Source organism: Oncorhynchus gorbuscha, linkage group LG24, assembly GCF_021184085.1.
Source record: "Oncorhynchus gorbuscha isolate QuinsamMale2020 ecotype Even-year linkage group LG24, OgorEven_v1.0, whole genome shotgun sequence".
Lineage (NCBI taxonomy): Eukaryota > Metazoa > Chordata > Actinopteri > Salmoniformes > Salmonidae > Oncorhynchus > Oncorhynchus gorbuscha.
The window spans coordinates 9,792,387-9,816,145 of NC_060196.1; the positions used below are offsets into that span (position 1 = coordinate 9,792,387).

Genomic DNA, 23,759 nt, shown 5'->3' on the forward strand with positions numbered 1-23,759 from the left:
TAAGAACACCTTCCTAATATTGACCTGGTCAGTCTGTCATTGAAAGAGCAGGTGTTCATAATGTTTTGTACACCCAGTGTATAGGTCTATAGGTTTATAAGATGCCCTTTACAAAAAGTTCAGGCACAGCACACTAATGGAGTCATTTCTCCCCCTTATTCTTATCACAATGACCTTTTACCAGTTCAGTATAGACACTAATAAAATACTTTTTTGTATTACAGCAATCACAGATTGTCCCTTTAAAGTTATGCAGTTCTGTTAAACTTTCTCTATTATTATGTTTAAGAATTATTTCCCCCAAGTTTATGTAGATATTGAATTATCTGAGGACATATCATATTTTATCCCTGTCACTGTCCCATCATCCTATCTGCCTATATTTTGCAATGGTGCATATTTCACCATTCCAAAACTTTTTCTCCCAGTTCTTGCATAGAGCGACAGCGGCCGATAACACAACTATTTAACGCGGCGTTGCAACGTGTCCCGCTTGTCTGGAATGGGACCGTGGGTATGGGACCAAATACTTCGATTGAACCAGTGTAACAAGTCGACAACACACATATTCCACTGGTGATGTCTTGGAAAGGGTTAAGCCGCAGGAATGCAACACTCAGGAATGTGCATGCAAATAGATTTATGCTAATGATATGCTAATGTCCCGTTGGCTGGGAACGGAGTCAAGTCTGTCTGTCCCGGTCTGTCCAGGCCTATGTGTTCAGCTAGGAACCCAAGATGGAGGACAGGGGAACGCAAAACATGGATCTTTACTGAGTTTTTCGTCGCTTTTTAGTATTCCACTGGATTTTTTTTCTCTACCGTACTTATGGCGGAACTTATAGAAGATGAGCATGCCTAGAAAGGGGAATGGCCAGCTGCCGTTACCCGACGGCTGGGAAGAAGCGAGGGACTTTGACGGCAAAGTGTTTTATATCGACCACAACACTAAACAAACAAGTTGGATAGACCCGAGGGACAGGTAACGAGCAAGAGTGGCTGTTTGCGAAATTTTGCGAAGTTGACAAGGGGCAGCGTTTGTAAACAGTTCATAAACAGTTTATAAACAGTTTATACAAACGTTTACGTATCGAAACAAAAGGAGTTCGAACAAGTGAATGCCTTGAACAGTAACGTTAACTGTTAACTATTACAGTACGTTAGCTATATGTATTATTATAGTGTGAAACTATCAACACGCCTTTGCTAAGTTAGCTAGCATAGCTATTGGTATTGCAAGAACGTGCAGAACGTGTCATTTGAACATATCTAACGTTAGCTATTGCAAAAACGGTGGTAACTGATAGCTAGTTGCATAGTTTATAGAAATAGAATTTCAGCTGGCTATGCCGGATGTAGCTAGCAGCTAGCTATAGTTTGCTAACTGGATAGCTAACTTTCTCATGCCATGGTTTGGAATAAATTCCTTACGATGCTAACTTTAGCTTTAACTGTTTCACAATTTCAATGAGGATTCAACAAGTCATAGCTAGCTTACGTAGCTAGCACCATTATTCTTATGAGCTAGCAAGCTATCAAACCAACGTGCTCATTTTATGCAACTACAGCAAACTCGTGAGCTCTGTTGTTGCTGAGATTCTAGAACTTCTGGGTATGATTCCAACAGAGAAGCAAATAGGTACCAAATAAAAGCAATACTAAAGTTATTACAGTAAAATAAGCTATAACGTTACATCCATTATCCCAGAGAAGCAAATATGTACAAAATAAAAGCAATACTAAAGTTATTACAGTAAAATAAGCTATTTCATTACAGATGGCTATACTTACGATTTAGTGGTCTATGAAAAAGGCAATTAAAATGCTAAGCAGAAACGCTAGTGAAGACAGTGGAGTCTCCTGCAGTCCCTGAAAGGACCCTGATAATTCATCACTCACTTTGAAATGGTAAAATCTATGGCACTTTTTTTTAAAGCTTCAGCTTCCCTAAGTTACCATTTTGGCTTTTGTAAATGTTTAATTAAATTGTTATGAAAAATATGGGAATCTGAGATTATGGGAATCTGAGTTTAGGGGCTCCCAAGTGGCGCAGCTGTCTAATGCACTGCATCACAGTGCTAGTGGCATCACTACAGACCCTGGTTAGATTTCAGGCTGTATCACAACCGGCTGTGATTGGCCCAGCATGGCCAGGGTTAGGGTTTGGACTGGGTAGGCCATCATTGTATATAAGAAGTTGTTCTTAAGCCTAGTAAATCAAATGAAACGTTTCCTCTGGAGAAGTGAAGGCCTCTGGTGCAGATGTATGTTAACTCCTATGATCAAGTCTGCTCTAGCCCACTAATCAATGATATGCTGTGCCTTGGTATTGGATCAATAAAAAAACATTTAACATGTAAAACACAATCATCTTAAACTGTAGCATATTTGATTGCCATATTATTAAGGGCTAATTTCATGGGGAGGAAGAAACCTAACAGCCCATTGCTTTGAATAATAGGCTAATTCTGTACATTAGCCGATATTGACACGCACGCTTAATTCAATTGAGGTCTTTCTTACCAGGGTTTTATTACATAGGGTTCACCACATGCTACTTATGACAAACCATTAAGCTCTAATTATTAGGATAATTCGTCTGAAAGTCCGGCCGTAATGGAAGGATAATGCCTAGCTGCCCTATGGAATTGCGGGATTCGTTAATGCTAATTTAGTTGTACGTTACAGTGTTGAGTCATGCATAGATAGAACATGGGTAGCTTGATTAAACGCTCAATGACTGAACAATTCTAGTCATTAGCCTAAGTTCTATCATTTAAATCAACTTGCTTCATATCAATCGCAACAGTAGTCCTATATTGTTGTCATATTAACGCCTCATATGTATGTCAGATGTGTGTTGCTGATTGAAACCTGAAGAGTTGAAAGAGAAGGCCATGTGACACTGTGCTGAAAACGGATGTTCCAGTCTGTGCTCACTCAGACCCCCCTAAGCTGAACGAGCAAGGGTATAATTGAAGCCAAATGCTGCTATAATGTGTCTTAATGCCTTATACTGTTAGAAAACTGCTAGCCAATAATAGGTGGCATGCCAGCCATTCCTATGAGACCACCACCAGGCATTGTGAATGATGTTCATCAAGTTGCTCCCACTTAGAAACAAGCCAAATCATCATTATCCACGGTTCCCTCCCTCCACCTGAACTGCGTCTAGATTCTACACATTCTAGAATGAAATGAACTTCCCAAGAATGATAGGCTAATACCTCTAATTCTAGAACAGTGTTAATCGGCAAGAACGCTAGGATGCCGTGTCAGGGTGGAAGGGAATCATACTCAGCCCCTTTTCACAATCTTAATCTTGGCCCAGGCTCAGAAATGCTAACGGTATTTACGACCCTAAGGACCTTACCTTATATGTTCAAAGGGGAAGAAATCATATATTGTAAAACCATATTTGACCCATGGGGGTATGTAGGTCTACTATTAGGCTACTATTGGTCCTGGCCCTGTATTGTCTGTCGATACATTGTTGTGAAGAACATAAATGTTATAAAGATGTGTGTTCTGAGATAAGAGGGTTCACTTGACTAATTACCGGCGGCCGTAGCTTTGGCGGCATGCCCTGCTCTTTCCAACTCTGCTACACCTCACAGTCCTGTTCAGGAGAGAAGTTGCAGGTAGGCACAGATCTAGGATCAGCTTACTCATTCGACCTACTATGCATTTTGAGATAGTGATGCACCGATATTACATTTTTGGCCGATACCGGTATCCATTATTTTCCTTGCCCCCAAAAAACGATAACCGATATTTAAAATTAAGGTGTCCTTTTAAGCATTCTAGTACAGTCAAATAGTTAACACACATGGACGCAGCGGTCTAATGCACTGCATCTCAGTGCAAGAAGCGTCACTATAGTCCCTGGTTTGACTCTAGGCTGTATCACATCCGGCCGTGACTGGGAGTCCCATAGGGCGGCACACAATTGGCCCAGCGTTGTCTGGGTTTGGCCGGGGTAGGCCGTCGTTGTAAATAATAATTTTTTCTTAACTGACTTGTCTAGTTTAATAAAGGTTACACACACTCACACACACCACACTGACCAAAAAGTTAATTTTGTTGGCATTTACGTATGTTACCACTACCAGTAAAACATAATCAAAACATATTTCTTTCACTTACTTGCTGTGCTGTTTCATTGTTAATTTGTTCAGTCGTTTCATTTTCAACCAGGATTTCTGTGGAATGCCGTTTGGGTCTTTGCGTGTCAAAAAAGATACACGTCAAATAACACTATTTGATGTGTCAAATAAGCTTGTTGACCAATCAGGACCTGATTATGACTGCACGTCGCATAATAATTTAACGCGTTCATACATTTTTTATGTAGTTATTACACATTGATTACACTGTCACTCGTATTTCATATGTCACAACGATTCATCGATACTTATGTTATGATGCTGGTAAAGTTGTCTCGCTCACCTACAGTGCAGGTCATTAAAAAAGTTAGCTAGTTCATGGATCCAAACAATGTTCTTCCCCAAAAACATAGCAAAGCGACAATCTGTTTCAGTAGCTATTTGATTAATGGTGGCCGGACCCATCTATATGAAGCTAGCCACAATAAGGATAATAGCCACTAGCCATAATAGTGGATTTTGCCTTCAAAATAAAAGTATGTAATTGACAGTGATGAAAATGCATACCAACAGTATAATTATGCCATAATTGAATTGATCATCCTAAACTAGGCTGGAATGTTGTTATATGAAATCAACAAAAGACAATCATTTGTTAATTTGACAAAAAATCTGTTGAAATCACACTGGATGTATTATACTTGGGGAGGCAGGTAGCCTAATGGTTAGTGTTGGTCCAGTAACCAAAAGGTTCCTAGATCAAATCCCCGAGATGACAAGGTAAAAATCTGTTCCTCTGCCATTGAACAAGGCAGTTAACCTGCTGTTCCCGGGCTGTCATTGTAAATAAGAATTTGTTCTTAACTGACTTGCCTGGTTAAATAAGTACTTTAGAATTGCATTGGGGGCATACTTATTTCACTCTATGGATTGTGGATCAATGGCATGGTGTATCAGTCTACTCAGTGACACCCAGAGAACGTTAGCATCGTAGTTCTTATTGCGGGACTCTGAAACAACTGTAAATTGAGCCACATTTATTGTCAACCTATGTGTATTCAACACTATTCCAGAGGAAAAACAATACTGTGTGGATGTTTTGGAGTCTGATAACTCTGAGGGGGATGTTGGGAAAAATATATTGGTTCTTGAGTAGACTGTTACCCCATTTCATTGATCCCAATCCTTAGGTAAAGCTGTACAGTGCCATATGAATTGGGAGGTGATTTCACGCGATAAGAGCTACAACGCTAATATTTGCGTAAACTCTTCACTGTTGTGTTCTGTGGGTGTCACCTAGTCGACTGATATCCCATTTCATTGCTTCACATTCCAACCTTGTTTAACATGATCTAGTCTAAATATGACATGATTCCACTAATTGTAACCTTCTGCATCAAAGTGGTACTATTATTTTGGAGGCAAACCGCAAATTCCACTATTGTGGCTAATTCTTATTGTGGATAGCTTCACAACACAACCTGGTCAGGTCGAGCCTCACAAGCCAGGTGAAGCTAGCTGGATGCTTATGACGTTAGCTTTGGGCAACAGGTCTAAGTAGCTGGCTAGCTATTTATTTTCATGAACTGAAGTTCAATTTCAGTAGGCGAACAACAAGTGGCTATCTAGCTAATACTTACTCACAAGGATTCCTAAATCATTGCTAAGAATAGTGAAAATGACTGCAGTTTCTACTGGTCATTGTTTTCAGGCTGGTTGTATTGGTGCTAGCTAGGTACCAAGCTAAATCTGGCTAGCTACCCCAGAAGTTGCAGTCAAACAAATAATGCTTTATTACCAACGCGGTATTGTAAACACATCGTTCCTGGCGCCGGTGTTTGCTTGTACAGATTTGACAGTGCTACTGATAGTAGTGGTGGCACTTGGCTTGCACATGCAAATTAAGAACACACAACATTCTATAATAGAACTGTGTTATTTAACGTGTCAAATTAAAAGCTTATTTAACGCGTAAAATAGTGTTATTTGATGTGTATCTTTTTTGACACGCAAAGACCCAAACGGCGTTCCATAGTATGTCATGAGGCTTTCAAATGACTGCTCAATGTGTTGACTGCTCGATCCACACTGCAGACATTGTGGGCTAGGTTAGGAATGCTGTGTTGTAGGTGTAGTGCAAAATTTTATGTGGCGTCATTAAGTCATTTACCAACGTTATATAGGTACAAAGTTAGTTCAGGGCCTGTATTAAAAAAATATTCTCATGTTAGCAGTGCTGAACCAGGATCAGTTTAGCCTTTTAGATCATAATCAATAAGATTACATGGACAGAGTGGACCTGTTCCTAGATCAGTAGTCCTACTCTGAGACTCTATGAATATGGGCCCAGGAGAGATTGTGCTGTCTGGCTTGGAGGGCTGGGAATTGCCAGGGACCTCAAGATACGATATTATCAGGATAGTTAGATGTCGATAACATATGTATTGAGATTCTATATGTACTACGATTTGATTCTGTGATTTAATTTTGATTTGATTTTCCAAACACATTGCTCACTATATGTCTGCTGCAGAGAGACCATGAGAAAAGAGAGACCATGAGAAAAGAGAGACCATGAGAAAACGAGTTTTCATCAGTCAGGGAAATAAAAGTGCTGAAAACATGTTGGCTCACTGTTTAAAAAGAAGTTGGAGAACAAGCTATAGGATGAAAAATACTGGAATTCTGATTAAAAATACTGGAATTCTGGCGCAGGTACAGATGACTTAGAGTCAAATATCAATATAATATCATCCCAAAGTAATATTGTGATGTGTAACTGTATCGACCCCTCCCTCCATCACTACTGGCTGGTAGGAATCTAATGCCACTGTAGGCCTATGTACTTAATGGTGTTAATTGCGACCGCTTGTTGACCGCTTGGAAACATTAGAGCGTTTGCCATTTGACTGCACAATGCAAGGACGGCGACTTGATGCATTTTGCTGACATGTTCTATGATTTCCATCATATTATTTGGTTTGGTTGCGTGTAGGGTTGCAAAGGGTCAGAAACTTTCCGTAAAATTTCCAGAATTTTTCCATGGGAATTTAAGCCCGGGACTTTTGCTTAAGTTCATCCATCAATAAAGTTAGTTTATCACAGTGAACCTTTTTTTGTGGGATAACACATAAGGCAATTCTAGGTCTTGTGGCATATTTTGGTTAAACTATCCCCAATTCAATGGAATTGCAACCCTCTGCATGCACAGTGCACTCTTCCATCACATGTGCAGTGCACACATCCATTACATGTACAGCTGATTCTCAAGATCTTGCACACTAATTAAACGCTATTGTGCCCACACTACTACACTATCTGAGCCAAGGACTACATGCTTTCTGGTAAGTTTTGATTACAATACTGGGTGGGGTGAATATATTTTATATGACATACATTATTTTTTGTTAACTAGTAAAGAGTAGCCTACAGCAAAGTGTGTTTAAATAATTTCTAACTTGTTAACAATTTCTGCTAGTTAGTTTTTGCTACCATGTGGGTTTTAGCTTGCTTGAGCCTGCTAACTGAGGAGTGTTAATTCACCTGTTTCCATATATGTTTCATTTGAAAACGTTTATCTTACAAAGGAGTTGTTTAATCTAACTGCTTAACTATTTATCTGTACATGGAATTGTATTTTTTTACTAATTGTTTTCTAATCTTTACAGGAAAATGCCACGGGCACTATCTGATGTGTGAAGACATTTCACTGCAGCTAATGTAGAAGGAAAAGCTGTGTACATTTACAAATACTGTGCCAAATCATACGTGAAGAATGCAACAAAGATGATGAATCATCTGGCCAAGTGCATAAAGTTCCCTCAGGGCTCACAACAAGCAACCTCTGACAAAAGTCTACTTCTATTTGAGGTGAAAATGATGAGTCAGACACCTTATCGATAGCAACAGCTCATGGTCCTGCTGGAATCAGAAGTTTTTTTGACTCAATGGAGGAACGTAGTCAGAGAAATGCTGATGAATGTCTTGCTCGAGCTGTGTATGCAGCTGGTTCACCTCTGATACTCACAGGCAATGTGTATTGGAAGAGATTTCTGAATGTTTTTCGTCCAGCATACACCCCTCCAACCAGACATTCTTTATCTACTAATTTGCCGGATGCAGAGTTCAACAGAGTTCAAGTGAAGGTTAACCAAATCATAGAGAAAGCAGTCTGTACTGCAATCATCTCTGATGGGTGGTCGAATGTTCGTGGGCAAGGAAGGTGACCAAATAATTATTTTCCACCATAATTTGCAAATAAATTCATTAAAAATCCTACAATGTGATTTTCTGGATTTTTTCCCTCATTTTCTCTGTCATAGTTGAAGTGTACCTATGATGAAAATTACTTATTCTGTCTGATGTTCAGACTCTGCTTGCAGATGTAAGATAAGAAATCTGTACTGCCCTGCCCACTTCACTGTTGCTCCAAGCAGAGGAAACTGCAGTTCTGAAATACATCAAAAAGCATGAAGACTTCTACCTGAAGCCCATACACGCCGCAGCGTACATGTTGGACCCAAAGTATGCTGGCAAGAGCATCCTGTCTGGTGCAGAAATCAACAAGGCCTATGGTGTTATCAGTACCATGTCTCGCCACCTTGGCCTGGATGAGGGCAAGGTTCTTGGCTGTCTGGTGAAGTACACTTCCAAGCAAGGGCTTTGGGATGGAAATTCAATATGGCTGTCATGCCAACATCAGCCACCTGGGGGAGGAGACTTTGTGGATCTGAGGCTCTTTCCACTGTTGCCTCCATCATCCTCCAAATCCCACCGACATCAGCCGTTTCAGAGCGCAACTGGTCCTTGTTTGGGAACATACACACCAAAGCACGCAACAGGCTGACCAATACAAGGGTTGAAAAATTGGTGGCCATCCAGGCAAATTTGAGGCTTTTTGAGCCTGACAACGAGCCATCCTCAACAAGGTTGGAAAGTGACAGTGAAGATGAGGCCTCAGAGTCCAATGTTCAAGAGGTGGACATTGAGGAGGTGGACATCCAGGGAGAACACATGGAAGCTTGAGAGGAAGACAACCAAAGCTTTAGTTTCTAGACTATCATTTAACAGATGTATGTTGAAAATGTTTTTGGGAGATTCAATGGATCATTGGGGATCATTCAATATTCCCTTTCTTTTGTTGTTCAGTGAAATCATCCCATGTGAAGAGTCAACTCATTTAATTAAAGTACAATTCGTAACTAAATGTCTATCGGAAGGATTTAATAATTTGCAATTATGTCTACTGATGATAAGGTAAAATGTTTCTGTCTCCATATGATATGGTAAATATATCCAATGCAAAAATAAAATCTACATTCAAATGGTATTAATATGAATTTGCATATTTCCATGAATTCCCATATATTGCCATTAATTCCCATATATTCCCGTTAATTGCCACGGAAAGTTTCCACCTCTGAATATTCCCCAAAATGTGCAACCCTAGTTGCGAGGTACCGGTTCAGTGCATCATAATAACCATGACGTGATGGATAGATGGAACAGAGACATGCATAGTGTGCCACAAAGAATAACTCACTTCATCCGTATAATTTGTCCTGAAAATGATTCTCCATTGACATAGGATGGAACTTTTTGTGTATGGGAATTGGGAAAACTCCCATTGCCAGATAGCAGCAGGTGTTTCATATTTACAAATGATTCACCCCTGTACTCTGGTATTATGAAGTAAAGTTGGAAAGCACGAACCCTGTCAACGCAATATCCCCCAATTCATCCCAAAAGGATGCGTTTTGAAAAGATTTTGGTGTGTGCGTGGGTGTGTTATACTTGGAATCCAAGTGGACCCTCCCACCTTTAGCATAGCACCCCGCCAAGCTTCGCCAAGACTGTCTCATGCTTCATCTGCACGTCATCCCCTCTCATCCCTATGGTTACAGTCAGGCCAGGGACTAGACCTGTTCTATTCAGTCAAGCAGAGGGGACCCTGGCTGTCCAGTGGAGGAATACACATTTTTGGCAGAAAAAAAGGAATCCCTCTTTTTTTCCCCCACCTTTCTCCCTTGCTTTCCCTCGCCTCTCAAATTCACATTTAAATGAGCGTCATTGGCCAAGGCCTAACTGACAGGAGTGATTTAACGTTGTGAAAACAATGTAGGTTCTACAATATGGTTGACAAATTATTTCAATCTCTCTCGCTCTCCATCCTTCTCTCTTCTTTCTCACTCCCCCTCTCACTCTTCCCCTCTGCCTCCCCCTTTCTATTTCCCTCCTTCTTTCGCTCTCCTCCCCCTGACGTCTGACAGGCCCAGCCATCCAGATCTCGGATTTATGAGAGGGGCTGAGAATAAGAAGCAGTGTCAGAGTGCTGCACCACATTCCTGAGCCCTCCCTCCCTCCCTGTCTAAATCCCCCAGAAAAGAGAGAAATGTAAATGCCTCCCTCCTCACTGCTCCAGCCCCAAAAATGTTTATTTCCAGAAGAGGAGGCATAGATAAGACTCCAGCCCAGGTTTCTCCCCTCCCATACACACACAGGCGCGCGTACACATGCAGACACACACGCACAAATGATCTTGGCCCTCTCAGTTTGGAGCTTGACCTGTTTAATTGGGGCGAATTTGTAAAAGCATGGCCTCTGCCACAAAAGTCTTCCCTCTCGCTCTTTTTTCTTCTTTACTTTTTTTGGCGCTTTGTATGACGTGGTTGGCACGGTAGGGGGGGAAAGAGACAGGAGAAGACCGATAATAAAAGAAGTGATGTAAATCGTGGCTTTTCACAGCTGCTGGCGTCTGAACGAGAGGGAGAAGGGAGAGGAAAGGGGAAATAGAGGGACGACAAAAACAAGAGTGTGTGGTAGCCTTGGAGACCAGAAAACATGGCCGCGTCCTGTAATGTGCGCCACACATGGCCGTCCACAGGCCACGGTTTCCTGCTCCTCCACTGGCCGGCCAACATATTCCTAGGGGCTATGCTGAATGCTTTCAATGTGTCTCTATCTAGTAGCCTGCCACTGTATGTTTTCACTTGTATTCAGCTAACCAAGGTTGTAGCGTTCAGTTGAATTTAGGTGTCAGTGCTGGGCTGGAACAAAAGCCTGCTCACCTGTCACGCCTCTTCTGTAGAGCATCTCTTGACACAGAAGTCAGCGCTCTAGTGTGAAAGTGAATTTCAACAAAGTAGGCCCGTGAGACGTAGCAGCTAGTTTGTATTGTTGTGGTCTGATAGGCTAATTGCTTAGGTGCAAAATTAGCTTTGGCCAGAAAACAAAGCCCCAACTCACATTGTTTACATTGTTAGGACGGTTACAGCTTGTTTCTCACATCCATTCAACCCTTCAACAATCAGCCTGTTCTGTTCTGGAGATGCTGTCAGAGACAGTGACTAATGGGAGTCTCTTTTAGTCTCTTTATGTCCCCTCAGCCGACGCTGTGGTGAGAAATAGGCCCAGGCCTAAAGACATTGGATCATTGTTATCATGACGACAGTGGACAGTGTACCGTCCAATCATCCCATTCCACCTCCCCTGTCTTCCTCTTATCTCTCCCTCACATATCTCCTCTGACGTTTGGCTCCTCTTCTGTTGGTCGGGACGCATCAAAAGGTGCTAGTCAGTCAGACATCTTATCTCAGCCACAGCAACAAGCCCCAGTCCAGGTCTTTGTGTCTGTCCCACTGCTGACTGTGTGGCTGGGAACCTTAATGATTTGTCCTCAGATGTGTGAAGGGATTTAACACTTTTCTCTCTTTTGGACATGACGTCATTTGTAGCCGTCTTGGTTATTGTGCAGAGGGGAAGGAGGTGCCCCGAGGTGATGTATGGGGCTGATGAAGGTGTTGGGCTGGCCGTGTGTGTGTGTGTGTGTGTGTGTGTGTGTGTGTGTGTGTGTGTGTGCGTGTGTGTGTGTGTGTGTGTGTGTGTGTGCGTGCGTGTGTGTGTGTGTGTGTGTGTGTGTGTGTGTGTGTGTGTGTGTGTGTGTGTGAGAGAGAGAGAGAGGGTTCAGAGCATGAATGTGAATGTGTGACATGGCAGTTGGGTGAGGTGAGGACATGTCATTGCGGGGTGGGTAGCCAAGGTGTGAGTGAGTTATCAATTTCTGGAATGTTGTACACACACACACACACACACACACACACACACACACACACACACACACACACACACACACACACACACACACACACACACACACACACACACACACACACACACACACACACACACACACACACACACACACACACACACACACACACACACACACACACACACACACACACTGAGGGGCAGACTACTAGTCAGAAGATTTCTCAATAGTCACGCCATAGTGGAGAGGGAGGAGGGCGGTCCCTGTCCTGTCACTTCAGTACGGCCTCTATTTTCACATTGCTTAGTGTTGCTGCTGACCTGACTGAGTGTTGTATGAGGACATTTCTCGGTGATGGGCCTGTGTCCAAACAGTAAAGTGTTGGTTTGATCAGTGTGATGTTAGTGATTGGTCTACTGATAATGTAGAGGTTTTTAGCTTTTCAAACACTTGGTTCATGCATTCGTTCTTCAGTTGAACAGCCACTCTGATGCTAAACTGATAGCATAGTAATAACTGTAGATAATAGTAGGCCAATACGAGGATGATAGGACAGTGCGAGGACAGCAGACCAGTCCAGAGACTGGCTTCTGAGTTCAAAGGTCGTCGGTGGTGTACGGAGTGCGATAGTCGGCCGACACAGCCGAGGGGGCATACCAGGAATACCGCCTGTCTAATTTTTAACGTTTACAGCCGAGGGAGCGTGCATACCAGACTGACAGCCGCCCAGGCCAAGAGAGTTGGCCTGTGTGTGTGTGTGTGCACCTGTTTGTTAGCATTAGCGTTTGTGTGTCTTAGAGTGCACTGAATAAACACAGTGAAGTACGCCGGGCGGCATGCTGGCTTGGCTTAAACTGCTACGTTAATACCCATTGCCCACATTCTTAGACTTATTCAATATAGATTCTGTCCCAGTTTCTCAAACATTTTTTGGAGTTTCAAAGATACAACACAATCTTCCAAAACCGCTCTCTCCCTCTCACTCCTACACCCGTTCTCCACCTCCATCTTGTCATGACCCTGCCAGTGAACTTGGTTGTCTCTCGTCTACTGTCTACATGGGCCAAGTCATCCAAAATACCAGTAGAAAGGAGAGCGAGAACAATGTTCAGGCAGCCACCCAGCCAGTCCTTGGGCAACGCATCCCAAATAGATGGAACAGTGGTTTAGTGTCCCTTCTCTCTCCCTGTCTAGCCAGACTTCCCCCAGCCCACAGCCAGCCAGCCACACTGAGCTGAGTGAGTGGTACCACAATGCCAGTTTTAGACTTTGGTCCCTCAGGAATGTGTCACTGTTACTGCTGGATGCTCCAGTGGCGTTCTTGTTGTTTAGTGGCTTGTCTTTCTGAACTCTAGTTTCTAAGGTCACTAGGTCTCTCACATGGAACGTTCTAGACAGTCAATGGCCTCTGACGGAGGTCACTATAAACCAGCGTTGTAGTAATGGATGATTCCTTTATGGCTTTTCTTTTTACTCGTCTTTTTATATGAATGAACCACCTTATGTAGTTTATATATTGGTTACGATATGCACTAGCTTTACGTTTCATGTGTTTCTGTGTACAGATACTGTATGCTTCTGTGTACAGATACTGTATGCTTCTGTGTACAGATACTGTATGCTTCTGTGTATAGATACTGTATGCTTCTGTGTACAGATACTGTATGCTTCTGTGTACAGATACTGTATGCTTCTGTGTACAGATACTGTATGTTTCTTTCTCAGGTTGACGAAGCCCCTGTCGTTTGCGGACTGTGTGGGAGACGAGTTACCGTGGGGATGGGAGGCCTCATACGACCCTCAGATTGGCATCTACTACATTGACCACATCAACAGTAAGTTGACAGGTTTACCTCAGTGTTACCCCAGTAACATTATGTCTGTGTCAAAACCATCTGGGCCTTCCACCCGGGCAATCACTGTACTGTCCATCCTAAACAAAGGACCCCAGGCTGTTTCATCCAAGATTACATCTCAGATGTTTTGGATATTTCCCGACACTGGATTTGATTTTCTCAAACACAACACAGAGAAATGAGTAGAACGGCAGAAAGGATGTCGATTTATTTTGGTTTTCTTTCTCTGAATTACCTATTAGTATTTAGGAACTGAAAACCACTGGAACTTAATTTTATTATTTTTAGTCAGAGCGCCATGTTGTTTGATATTGATGAGACGTACGATCATTCACCTAGTGTCTCCGTCGAATGATGAATGTATTATTTGTATTGACTGAACTTTGAGAAATAATCGAGTTAAAGTCGAGTCAAAATCCTTACTGTGGCCAAAATCTTTACCCGGCCCTTTCTTTGCTCGGGAGTCTTTTGCTGAGTTTTATGCTTTTCATTTGTCAAGAGTTTTCAGTTGTGAAAACCTGTTTTCTAACTGATATGGGCTAAATAACACTAATCTGATGATATCCAGAGATATTATGAGTGTGGTGGTTGACTGCCAGCAGTCTTATCAGTGACATTAAGTAAGCATGTTAAAGCTTAAAACATGTTGCAAACTCACAGATGTCATTCTTGGAAGTGTCAGGCCAAGACAATAAGCTATGTTGAATTTATCAAAATTGTCAGCAGGTTGATCTTGATATTAATATTGTCAAGGAATTTTTCATATGAATTGTACATATTGATATGGTATTCCCTCACCTTTGCAACTTATTATGCCACATCATTTCCAGGAATCAGAGTAGGCAAACAGAAGAAAAACTGAATACGGAGAGAGAGAGAGGGAGGGAGAGAGAGAGAAAAGTTTTCAAACTCATCTCCACTAAATTAAATAATTTTATGATTCAATTAGTCACGTTCATTTCAAAATGAGCAGATTAAATTCCACACGGACCGTCTGTCTCCTGCTGATCCCTTAGGAAAACACTCACATTAAAAATAATTTTATTAACTCCATTCAATTAAATCAGATGTTTGTTTTCTCCCAATACAGATTAAATCCATTTCCCAAATGTTTTTCCATTGTGCTGCCTGGCTTTAGCCGCAGGGTTGAGATGTGAGCTAGCTGCTGCTGCTGCTGCTGTTGTTGTTGTTGTGTGGGCTAGAGATTCTATTTATCTGTTGCTCTCACACACATTTCTACTGCGATTTAGCTTTGTTTGTTTGTTTGTCTAACACCGGTGGGTAAACATACCCAGTCAGCTGTCAGTCAGGATTGGATGATTGTGTGGAGACTCCTTAGCTTCGGTGTATTAAGGCTGGCCCTCCTGTGGGTGGTTGGATACAGTGTATTTCTGCACTTCTGAGCAGTTTAGTTTGAATCAGAGTTTGGCTTGTTGCATTGTCTTTTTTTCATTTGGTCTGGTTGGTTTCACATTGGCGAATGTCAAACAAACTAAAATGCCTCAACAAAACCATAAATCATTTGTTTATTGGAGGTAAATGCGTATGTTAAATCCATCTATGATTAGGAAGAGGCGTAACTTGTGTCCCAAACTTCATATTACTTTCGCTTTGGTCTTCCAACAACATGCAGAAGGAAACAGCTCAATATCCCCCCTGACTGCGAGGTGAATAGGCTATATTCAGTAGCCTATTAGTGTTGTCACGATACCAGAATTTGGACATCGATACCAGGTTAAGTATCACGATTCTCGATACCGTCACAATACTCAATACCAAAACGATAACACTGCAAAAAAAGAAGGCATTTGAACCTGAGTCACAGAATGGCACTTGATCCAGACAGATAAACACAGCTCCTGCTCTGTTCAATCGTTGGGCGTCTTTTGAGTTCAATATCATTCCATTTGACATTTTTTTGCATCAACATTTTTCAGAGACAGCCATGCATCCATTAATGAATCAATTATACAATCATACAATCAATTTGACTTTGTTTTTACAATCTAACTACATAACAACCTAATGGTCATTTTTCATTTGAATGGTACATCTCTATTGATAAACTGGGTAAATCAAGATGTAGCCTAGGCCTATTCACACGGAGGCATATAATCAATAGGAGTGTGTGCGTGCATTGAGTTATTGAGCTTGTTTTGGCCGATTTCATGGGGATACAGATGAACAGAACGATCTGTTTCCTTCCCGTTTTTGTTTTATTGTACTGACAGACAACATTCGCATAGGAGTTGCTCGTTTGATAAAAGTGTGCACTGTCTCTTTAACCAGTAATGACCTCATTCACGAGGCAAGAAGGGGGTGGCCTGGGGTCAGTTCACTGAGGAAATAGATCATCTTTGGGAGAGATGCGAGAGAGAGACTGATTAAGTGAATGAATAAAGTTTTGGTGGCAATCAGTGTTAAAAATCGGCATATTTTCCATTATGGTTTGCATATTAAAACAAACAAAGCTGTTAGCTAGCAAGAAAAGTTAGCCTACGAAGCTGGAAGCTACCGGTATCGGCATGCATTGTAAAGTGTTCTATCCTTTATAGACATTGTTTTGCGAACAGTAACGACATTGACAGTAACGACACGGCATGTAGCTTCAACATTTCTACATGCCGTGTCGTATTATTCAAGTGTGTTAACCTCTGTGCAGCATGAGTGGGGAGCTAACATGGTGCAGCCCAGACGCTGAGATCAGGCTAAGTGGACCACACACAGTACTTTCGTACTATAAGGGGGACGTTGGCTACGCTGACAGAGTTCATCTGGTACTGAACCGTTTTTCATGTTCTAGTATAGAAAAAGTTCTGAACTAAGGAGGAAAATGCACCAGAGCAAAACCTCTCCAAACCAATTTGGTGTGAAAGCCTCCTTATCGAAGTGATACACTTTCCTTTCTCAACAAACACCCCAATGACCATTTGTCAATGTACACTACCGTTCAAAAGTTTGGGGTCACTTAGAAATGTCCTTGTTTTTGAAAGAAAAGCAAACATTTTGTCCATTAAAATAACATAAAATTGATCAGAAATATGGTGTAGACGATGTTAATGTTGTAAATTACTATTGTAGCTGGAAGCGGCTGGTTTTTAATGGAATATCTACTTAGGCGTACAGAGGCCCATTATCAGCAGGCCAGCATCCCGGAGTCGCCTCTTCACTGTTGACGTTGAGACTGGTGTTTTGCAGGTAATATTTACTGAAGCTGCCAGTTGAGGCCTTGTGAGGCATCTGTTTCTCAAACGAGACACTTTAATGTACTTTGTCCTCTTGCGCAGTTGTGCACCGGGGCCTCCCACTCTTCTTTCTATTCTGGTTAGAGCCAATTGGATCACAGGACTGATGGTTGCTGATAATGGGCCTCTGTACTCCAATGTAGATATTCCGTTAAAAAAATCTGCCGTTTCCAGCTACAATAGTCATTTACAACATTAACAATGTCTACACTGTATTTCTGATCAATTTGATGTTTTTCTGATGGGCAAAAAAATGTGTTTTTCTTTCAAAAACACAGACATTTCTAAGTGACCCCAAACTTTTGAACGGTACTGTATATTTCATGTCTAGCTCAAGGCCATCATACTCTCTTCAGACTAAACCTCCCTTCACCTGTCTAGGCTGTATCCCAGATACCTGTGAGGTGAGTGGAGAATGTTGACTGATTGATAAGGCCCCAGAGTCTATCCTATGCAGGTCTGGTGTTCTGGGGGGGAAAAAAACTCCTGGCCCTAGTTATGGCAAGACAGGGCGGCTGGGGTGTTAGTCTGGGTGGGTACCTACTTCTCCCTGTCGGTCCTGTCCTAGCTTCTCCCTCCCTTCCCAGGCTGTCCCCCGCCCAGCAGGCCTCACTTCCTTATTATGTAAACCCTGCTGCTGCCCTGTGGCCTCCCTGCATTGTTGGAGTGGAGGGAGGGACGGGACGGGGGTTGATAAGGGTCTGTTATGTGTGGTGATTTGCCTTCTTTTATGTAGCGTAGATGGGCCCAGAGAAGCGTGGTTGCCTAACCTAGTGGGAACTTACCCTGACTTCACATACCCACTCAGGGAGTTGCTTTGGGTTCCCCTGTCTTAGTGGAGGTCCTGTTGAAATGCTGGGTTTATTATACATAGAGGTAGACAGACACATGCTCTCCCTCGCACTCTTATAAGCTCTCATGAAATGGCATTGTAGGCTGTAGGTGGACACACACGTGTGTGTTCTGTATATCAGGCGTGTGTGTGCCAGTCAGGCATTCATTCAGTCAGATATTCAGTCACATCCTGAGAGTTGAGGTGGGTGTGTTCTGCCCGTGCAGGCAGGAGTGTGCTGTCAGATACCAATGACGAAACAATAGACTGACTGTGTCAACACTGTCCATTGTGCTCTAGCCACTACCTCATACCTTTTAGGGTTGCTCATCAGCATGTGGCTTTGTGTTCCCAAGTGTGTGTATATGTGTGTGTGTGAGACTCAAATAATTTATCGTATCATACAACCACTTCTGTAGGACATCGATACAGTGTCTAGCCAACATGATTCACATTGATTCACATTGATTCATTCGATTTGTAGGGAACCGTTACCAACCTCAGAGCGCAAGAGCAACTCCCAACATTGACCACAAGTTATATAGCAGATCAGAAACAAAACATTACTTAGGGCCTAACCGAGGATTATCCTACCCAGCAAACTGGGAACGTTCCCAGTACATTAGCTAAGATTCTCAGTTCTCGTTATGTTTTTTTATATAACATTAGGATGATAGCAAATTATTGTAATATTTTTTTATGGTTTAAATTAAATATATTTGGAATGTTCTCCTAACATTTACTAAAATGTTGTGCACATCTGTAACAACCACATTCTCCAAACTTTCTCATTAGGTTTCCAGGCAATGTAATAACACAATGTACGAGTAATGTTTTTCCAGCAAACCAAAATTGGTTCTGTGGAAGTTCCCAGAACATTCGTTAGGTTTCGTCAAACATTCTCATAACACAGATACTGCCAAGTCGTGCTGATGATTATACAATGTTTGTATCAAATATTTTGTTTTTGCGTTATTAGAACATATGCCGCGAGCTAACAAATGTTCTGGGAAATTTCACATAACCAATTTTGGTTTGCTGGGTAGCCTACACCCTCAGCAGAAGAATACACAGGGCTGAGAGCTCCATAGAGAGAGGGAGACAGAGAGAGCGGGAGAGTGGAGACACAGGCACAGTCACACACACACACACACACACACACACACACACACACACACACACACACACACACACACACACACACACACACACACACACACACACACACACACACACACACACACACACACACACACACACACACACACACACACACACACACACACACAAAATCCTGCTGGAGTGAAATCCGGTTATTCCTCATAGCAGCCAGTCTCTGCATTGCTGACATACTTAGTGTGGCACGGAGGGGGCCGTGCTCTTAGTGTAGAGACTTGTTGTTTTCCACACAAAGGCTGTGTCTCCCAAATGGCACGCTATTCCCTATATAGTGCACTACTTTTGACCAAAGCCCTATGGGCCCTACTCTACATAGGGAATTGGGTGGCATTTGGGACACAGTCAAAGTACAGTAAGGAATGAAGGATTAACCCTTTCCTTCCCTGCCACCGGACAGAGTTGTGGGCTAACCCAAAAGAGAGGGTAAGAGACAAACAAAAGAGGGCAGAGACAGAGAACGAGAGAGGGAAAGGAGTGAGAGAGAGTGGGAGCAAGAGTGAGGGGAAGAGAACGAGCGAGTAGTGTTGTGATTGATTCAGATGGATTGCTTCCTCTGCTCTCCCACTGTGCCTTTCTCTTTCCTCAAAACAACCCACTGTTAAGATGTGGGTGTAGGCCTGCTTCGTTTGCAGTATACATTTCCTTCAGAAAGTATTCACACCCCTTGACTTTTTCCAATTTTTGTTGCGTTAACAGCCTGAATTTAAAATGGATTAAAATGTAATGTTGTGTCACTGGCCGACCCACAATACCCCATAATGTCAAAGTGGTGAATTATTATAATACATTTTTTAAACAAATTAATTAAGAATGAAAAGCTGAAATTACTTGAGTCAATAAGTGTTCAACCCCTTTGTTATGGCAAGAATAAAAAAGTTCAGGAGAAAAATTTGCTTAACAAATCACATAATAACAATACAATAAGTCCAATACAGCAAATGAAAGATAAATATATTGTTAATCTACCCATCGTGTCCAATTTCAAAAATGCTTTACAGCAAAAGCACAACATATGATTAAGTTAGGTCAGAGTCAAGTCACAAAAGCACACACAGCCATTTTCCAGCCAAAGATAGGAGTCACAAAAAGCAGAAATATAGATGAAGATCATCAAAGTTTAGTGATTAATTTTATCAGATGACACTCATAGGACAGACATCATGTTACACAATACATGTATGTTTTGTTTTGTAATGTGCGTATTTATATCCAAAATGGTTTACATTGGCGCGTTACCTGCAGTAATGTTATGATTTCAAAACATCCGGTGATTTTGCACAAATACTCATAATAAACATTGATACAAGATGCAAATGTTATTCACAGAATTAAATATAGCCTTATCCTCTATGCAACCGCTGTGTCAGATTTCAAAAAAACTTTACGGAAAAAGCATAATCTGAGAACGGCGCTCAGAACCCAAAACAGCCCGAGGAATATCCGCCATTTTGGCATCAGCAGAAGCTAGAAAAAACACTATAAATATTCACTTACCTTTGATGATCTTCATCAGAAGGCACTCCCAGCAATCCCAGTTCGACAATAAATGACTGATTTGTTCCATAAAGTTCCCTAAAGCCCATCATTTAGCCACTTGTTGTTAGCATGTTCAGCCCAATAATCCATCTTCATGAGGCGCGAGCACTTCCTCCAGACAAAAACTCGAAAAGTTCCGTTACAGTCTGTAGAAACAAGTCAAATGATGTATGCAATCAATCTTTAGGATGTTTTTAACATAAATCATCAATAAGGTTCCAACCGGAGAATTTCATTGTCTGAAGAAAAGCATTGGAACGAGTGCAAACTCTGCCGGGAGCGCGCATCATGAGACCGAGTCTCTCTGCCAGCCCCTCACTCAAAGAGCTATTATGAGCCCCTCCTTTATAGTAGAATCCTCAAACCAGTTTCTAAAGATGGTGACATCTAGTTGAAGCCCTAGAAAGTGCATTCTCATTCATATCTCACTGGGATTTCAGTAGGCACTGTTTTGAAAATTGATTTCTCACTTCCTGTTTGGATTTCTTCTCAGGATTTTGCCTGCCATATGAGTTCTGTTATACTCACATACATCATTCAAACTGTTTTAGAAACTTCAGAGTGTTTTCTATCCAATACTAATGATAATATGCATATATTAGCATCTGCGACAGAGCAGGAGGCAGTTCAGTCTGGGCACGCATATTCATCCAAAAGTGAAAATGCTGCCCCCTATCCCAAAAAGGTTAATGATATTGATATTTTGATATATGATATTTTAATGACTCCCCCATCTCCAATTATATGTAAGGTCCCTCAGTCGAGCAGTGAATTTCAAAGAGAAGGAGAAGAAAACATGATGGATCAAGAACATTGTAGTTACTCCACAATACTAACCCAAATGACAGAGAGAAAAGAAAGAAGCCTGTACAAAATAAAAAAGATTCCAAAACATTGATCACAAGGCACTAAAGTAAAACTGCAAATAAGTTGCCAGAGAAATTAACCTTATGTCCCGAATACAAAGCGCTATTTTTCAAACAATTCCAACACATCATTGAGTACCACTCTTCATAATTTCAAGCATGGTGGGGGCTGCATCATGTTTTATTTTTTTTGTGAATTTTTACCCTGTTTTTCTCCCCAATTTTGTGGTATCCAATTGTTTTTTAGTAGCTACTATCTTGTCTCGTCACTACAACTCCCGTACGGGCTCGGGAGAGATGAAGGTTGAAAGTCATGCATCCTCCGATACACAACCCAACCAAGCCGCACTGCTTCTTAATACAGCGTGCATCCAACCCAGAAGCCAGCCGCACCAATGGTCGGAAGAAACACAGTGCCCCTGGCAACCTTGGTTAGCGCGCACTGGCCCGGCCCATCGCTGGTGCGCGATGAGACACGGATATCCCGACCGGCCAACCCCTCCCTAACCCGGACGATGCTAGGCCAATTGTGCGTCGCCCCACGGACCTCCCGGTCGCGGCCGGTTACGACAGAGCGCGAACCCAGAGTCTCTGGTGGCACAGCTAGCGCTGCAGTACAGCACCCTTACCCACTGCGCCACCCGGGAGGCCGGGCTGCATCATGTTATGGTATGCTTGCCATTGGCAAGGATTCGGGAGCTTTTTAGGCTAAAAAGAAACGGAATAGAGCTAAGCACAGGCAAAAGCCTAGAGGGAAACCTGATTCAGTCTGCTTTTCAACAGATACTGGGACACAAATTCACCTTTCAGCAATAACCCAAGGTTGTTTACCAAGATGACATTGAATGTTCCTGACTGGCCTAGTTACAGTTTTGACAAATCGGCTTGAGAATCTATGTCAAGACTTGAAATGGCTGTCTAGCAATGATCAACAACCAACTTGACAGAGCTTGAATAATTTTTCAAATAATAATATTGTACAATCCAGGTCTGCAAAGCTCTTAGAGACTTACTCAGTAAGACTCACAGCTGGAATCGCTGCCAAAGGTGATTCTAACATGTATTGACTCAGTGGTGTAAATACTTATGTAAATGAGATATTTCTGTATGGATTTTTAATCAAAATGGAGACAAATTGAGTGTGTTGTATTTTAGAGAGTCTGACTGGTGTCTGATGTGCTTACCTTTTGTGACTAGGGGGAAGTATTTTCATTTTTGGAAAAATAACATTCCCATAGTAAACAGGATATTTTGTCAGGACAAGATGCTAGAATGTGCATATAATTGACAGCTTAGGATAGAAAACACTCTAAAGTTTCCAAAACTGTAAAAAATATTGTCTGTGAGTATAACCGAACTGATATTGCAGGCGAAAGCCTGAGAAAAATCCAATCCAGAGGTGACTCTATTGAGCAGTGAATGGGCTATCAACCAGAATACTTCTTCCTCTGTATTCCCCAAGGTGTCTACAGCATTGTGACGTAGTTTTACGCATTTATGTTGAAGAATACCCGTAAGCGGCTACATTGCACAAGTGGTCACCCGATGGCTCTCAGAGTGATTCTCGGGTAAAATACAGAGGTAGCCATTATTCCAATCGGTCCTACTGAAAAACCAATTGTCCCGGTGGATATATTATCGAATAGATATTTGAAAAACATCTTGAGGATTGATTATAAACAATGTTTGCCATGTTTCTGTCGATATTATGGAGTGAATTTGGAATATTTTTTCTGCGTTTTCGTGACTGCAATTTCCGGGCGATTTCTCAGCCAAAAGTGAAGAACAAATGGAGATATTTCGCCTACAAAAATAATATTTTTGGAAAAAAGGAACATTGGCTATCTAGTGAAAACATCCGAAGCTCATCAAAGGTAAACGATTTAATTTGGTAATTTCGATTTAATTTCTTGCTTTTCTGAATCCCGTGACCAAGTTACCTGCTGCTAGCTGGACAAAATGCTATGCTAGGCTATCGATAAACTTACACAAATGCTTGTCTAGCTTTGGCTGTAAAGCATATTTTGAACATCTGAGATGAAAGGGTGATTAACAAAAGGCTAATCTGTGTATCAATATATTTCACTTG

General features: G+C 41.8%; 1 protein-coding gene across 1 annotated transcript in view; it reads left to right on the forward strand.

The window, feature by feature from the left end:
* Positions 1–660: 660 nt before the first annotated feature.
* Positions 661–23,759, forward strand: part of LOC124012544 (protein WWC2-like) — a 51,387-nt gene continuing 28,288 nt past the window's right edge. The window contains exons 1-2 of the mRNA XM_046326290.1: positions 661–982; positions 13,882–13,991. Coding sequence (XP_046182246.1) covers positions 849–982; positions 13,882–13,991 — 244 coding nt within the window. The 5' untranslated portion in view covers positions 661–848. The remainder of the gene's footprint in view (positions 983–13,881; positions 13,992–23,759) is intronic.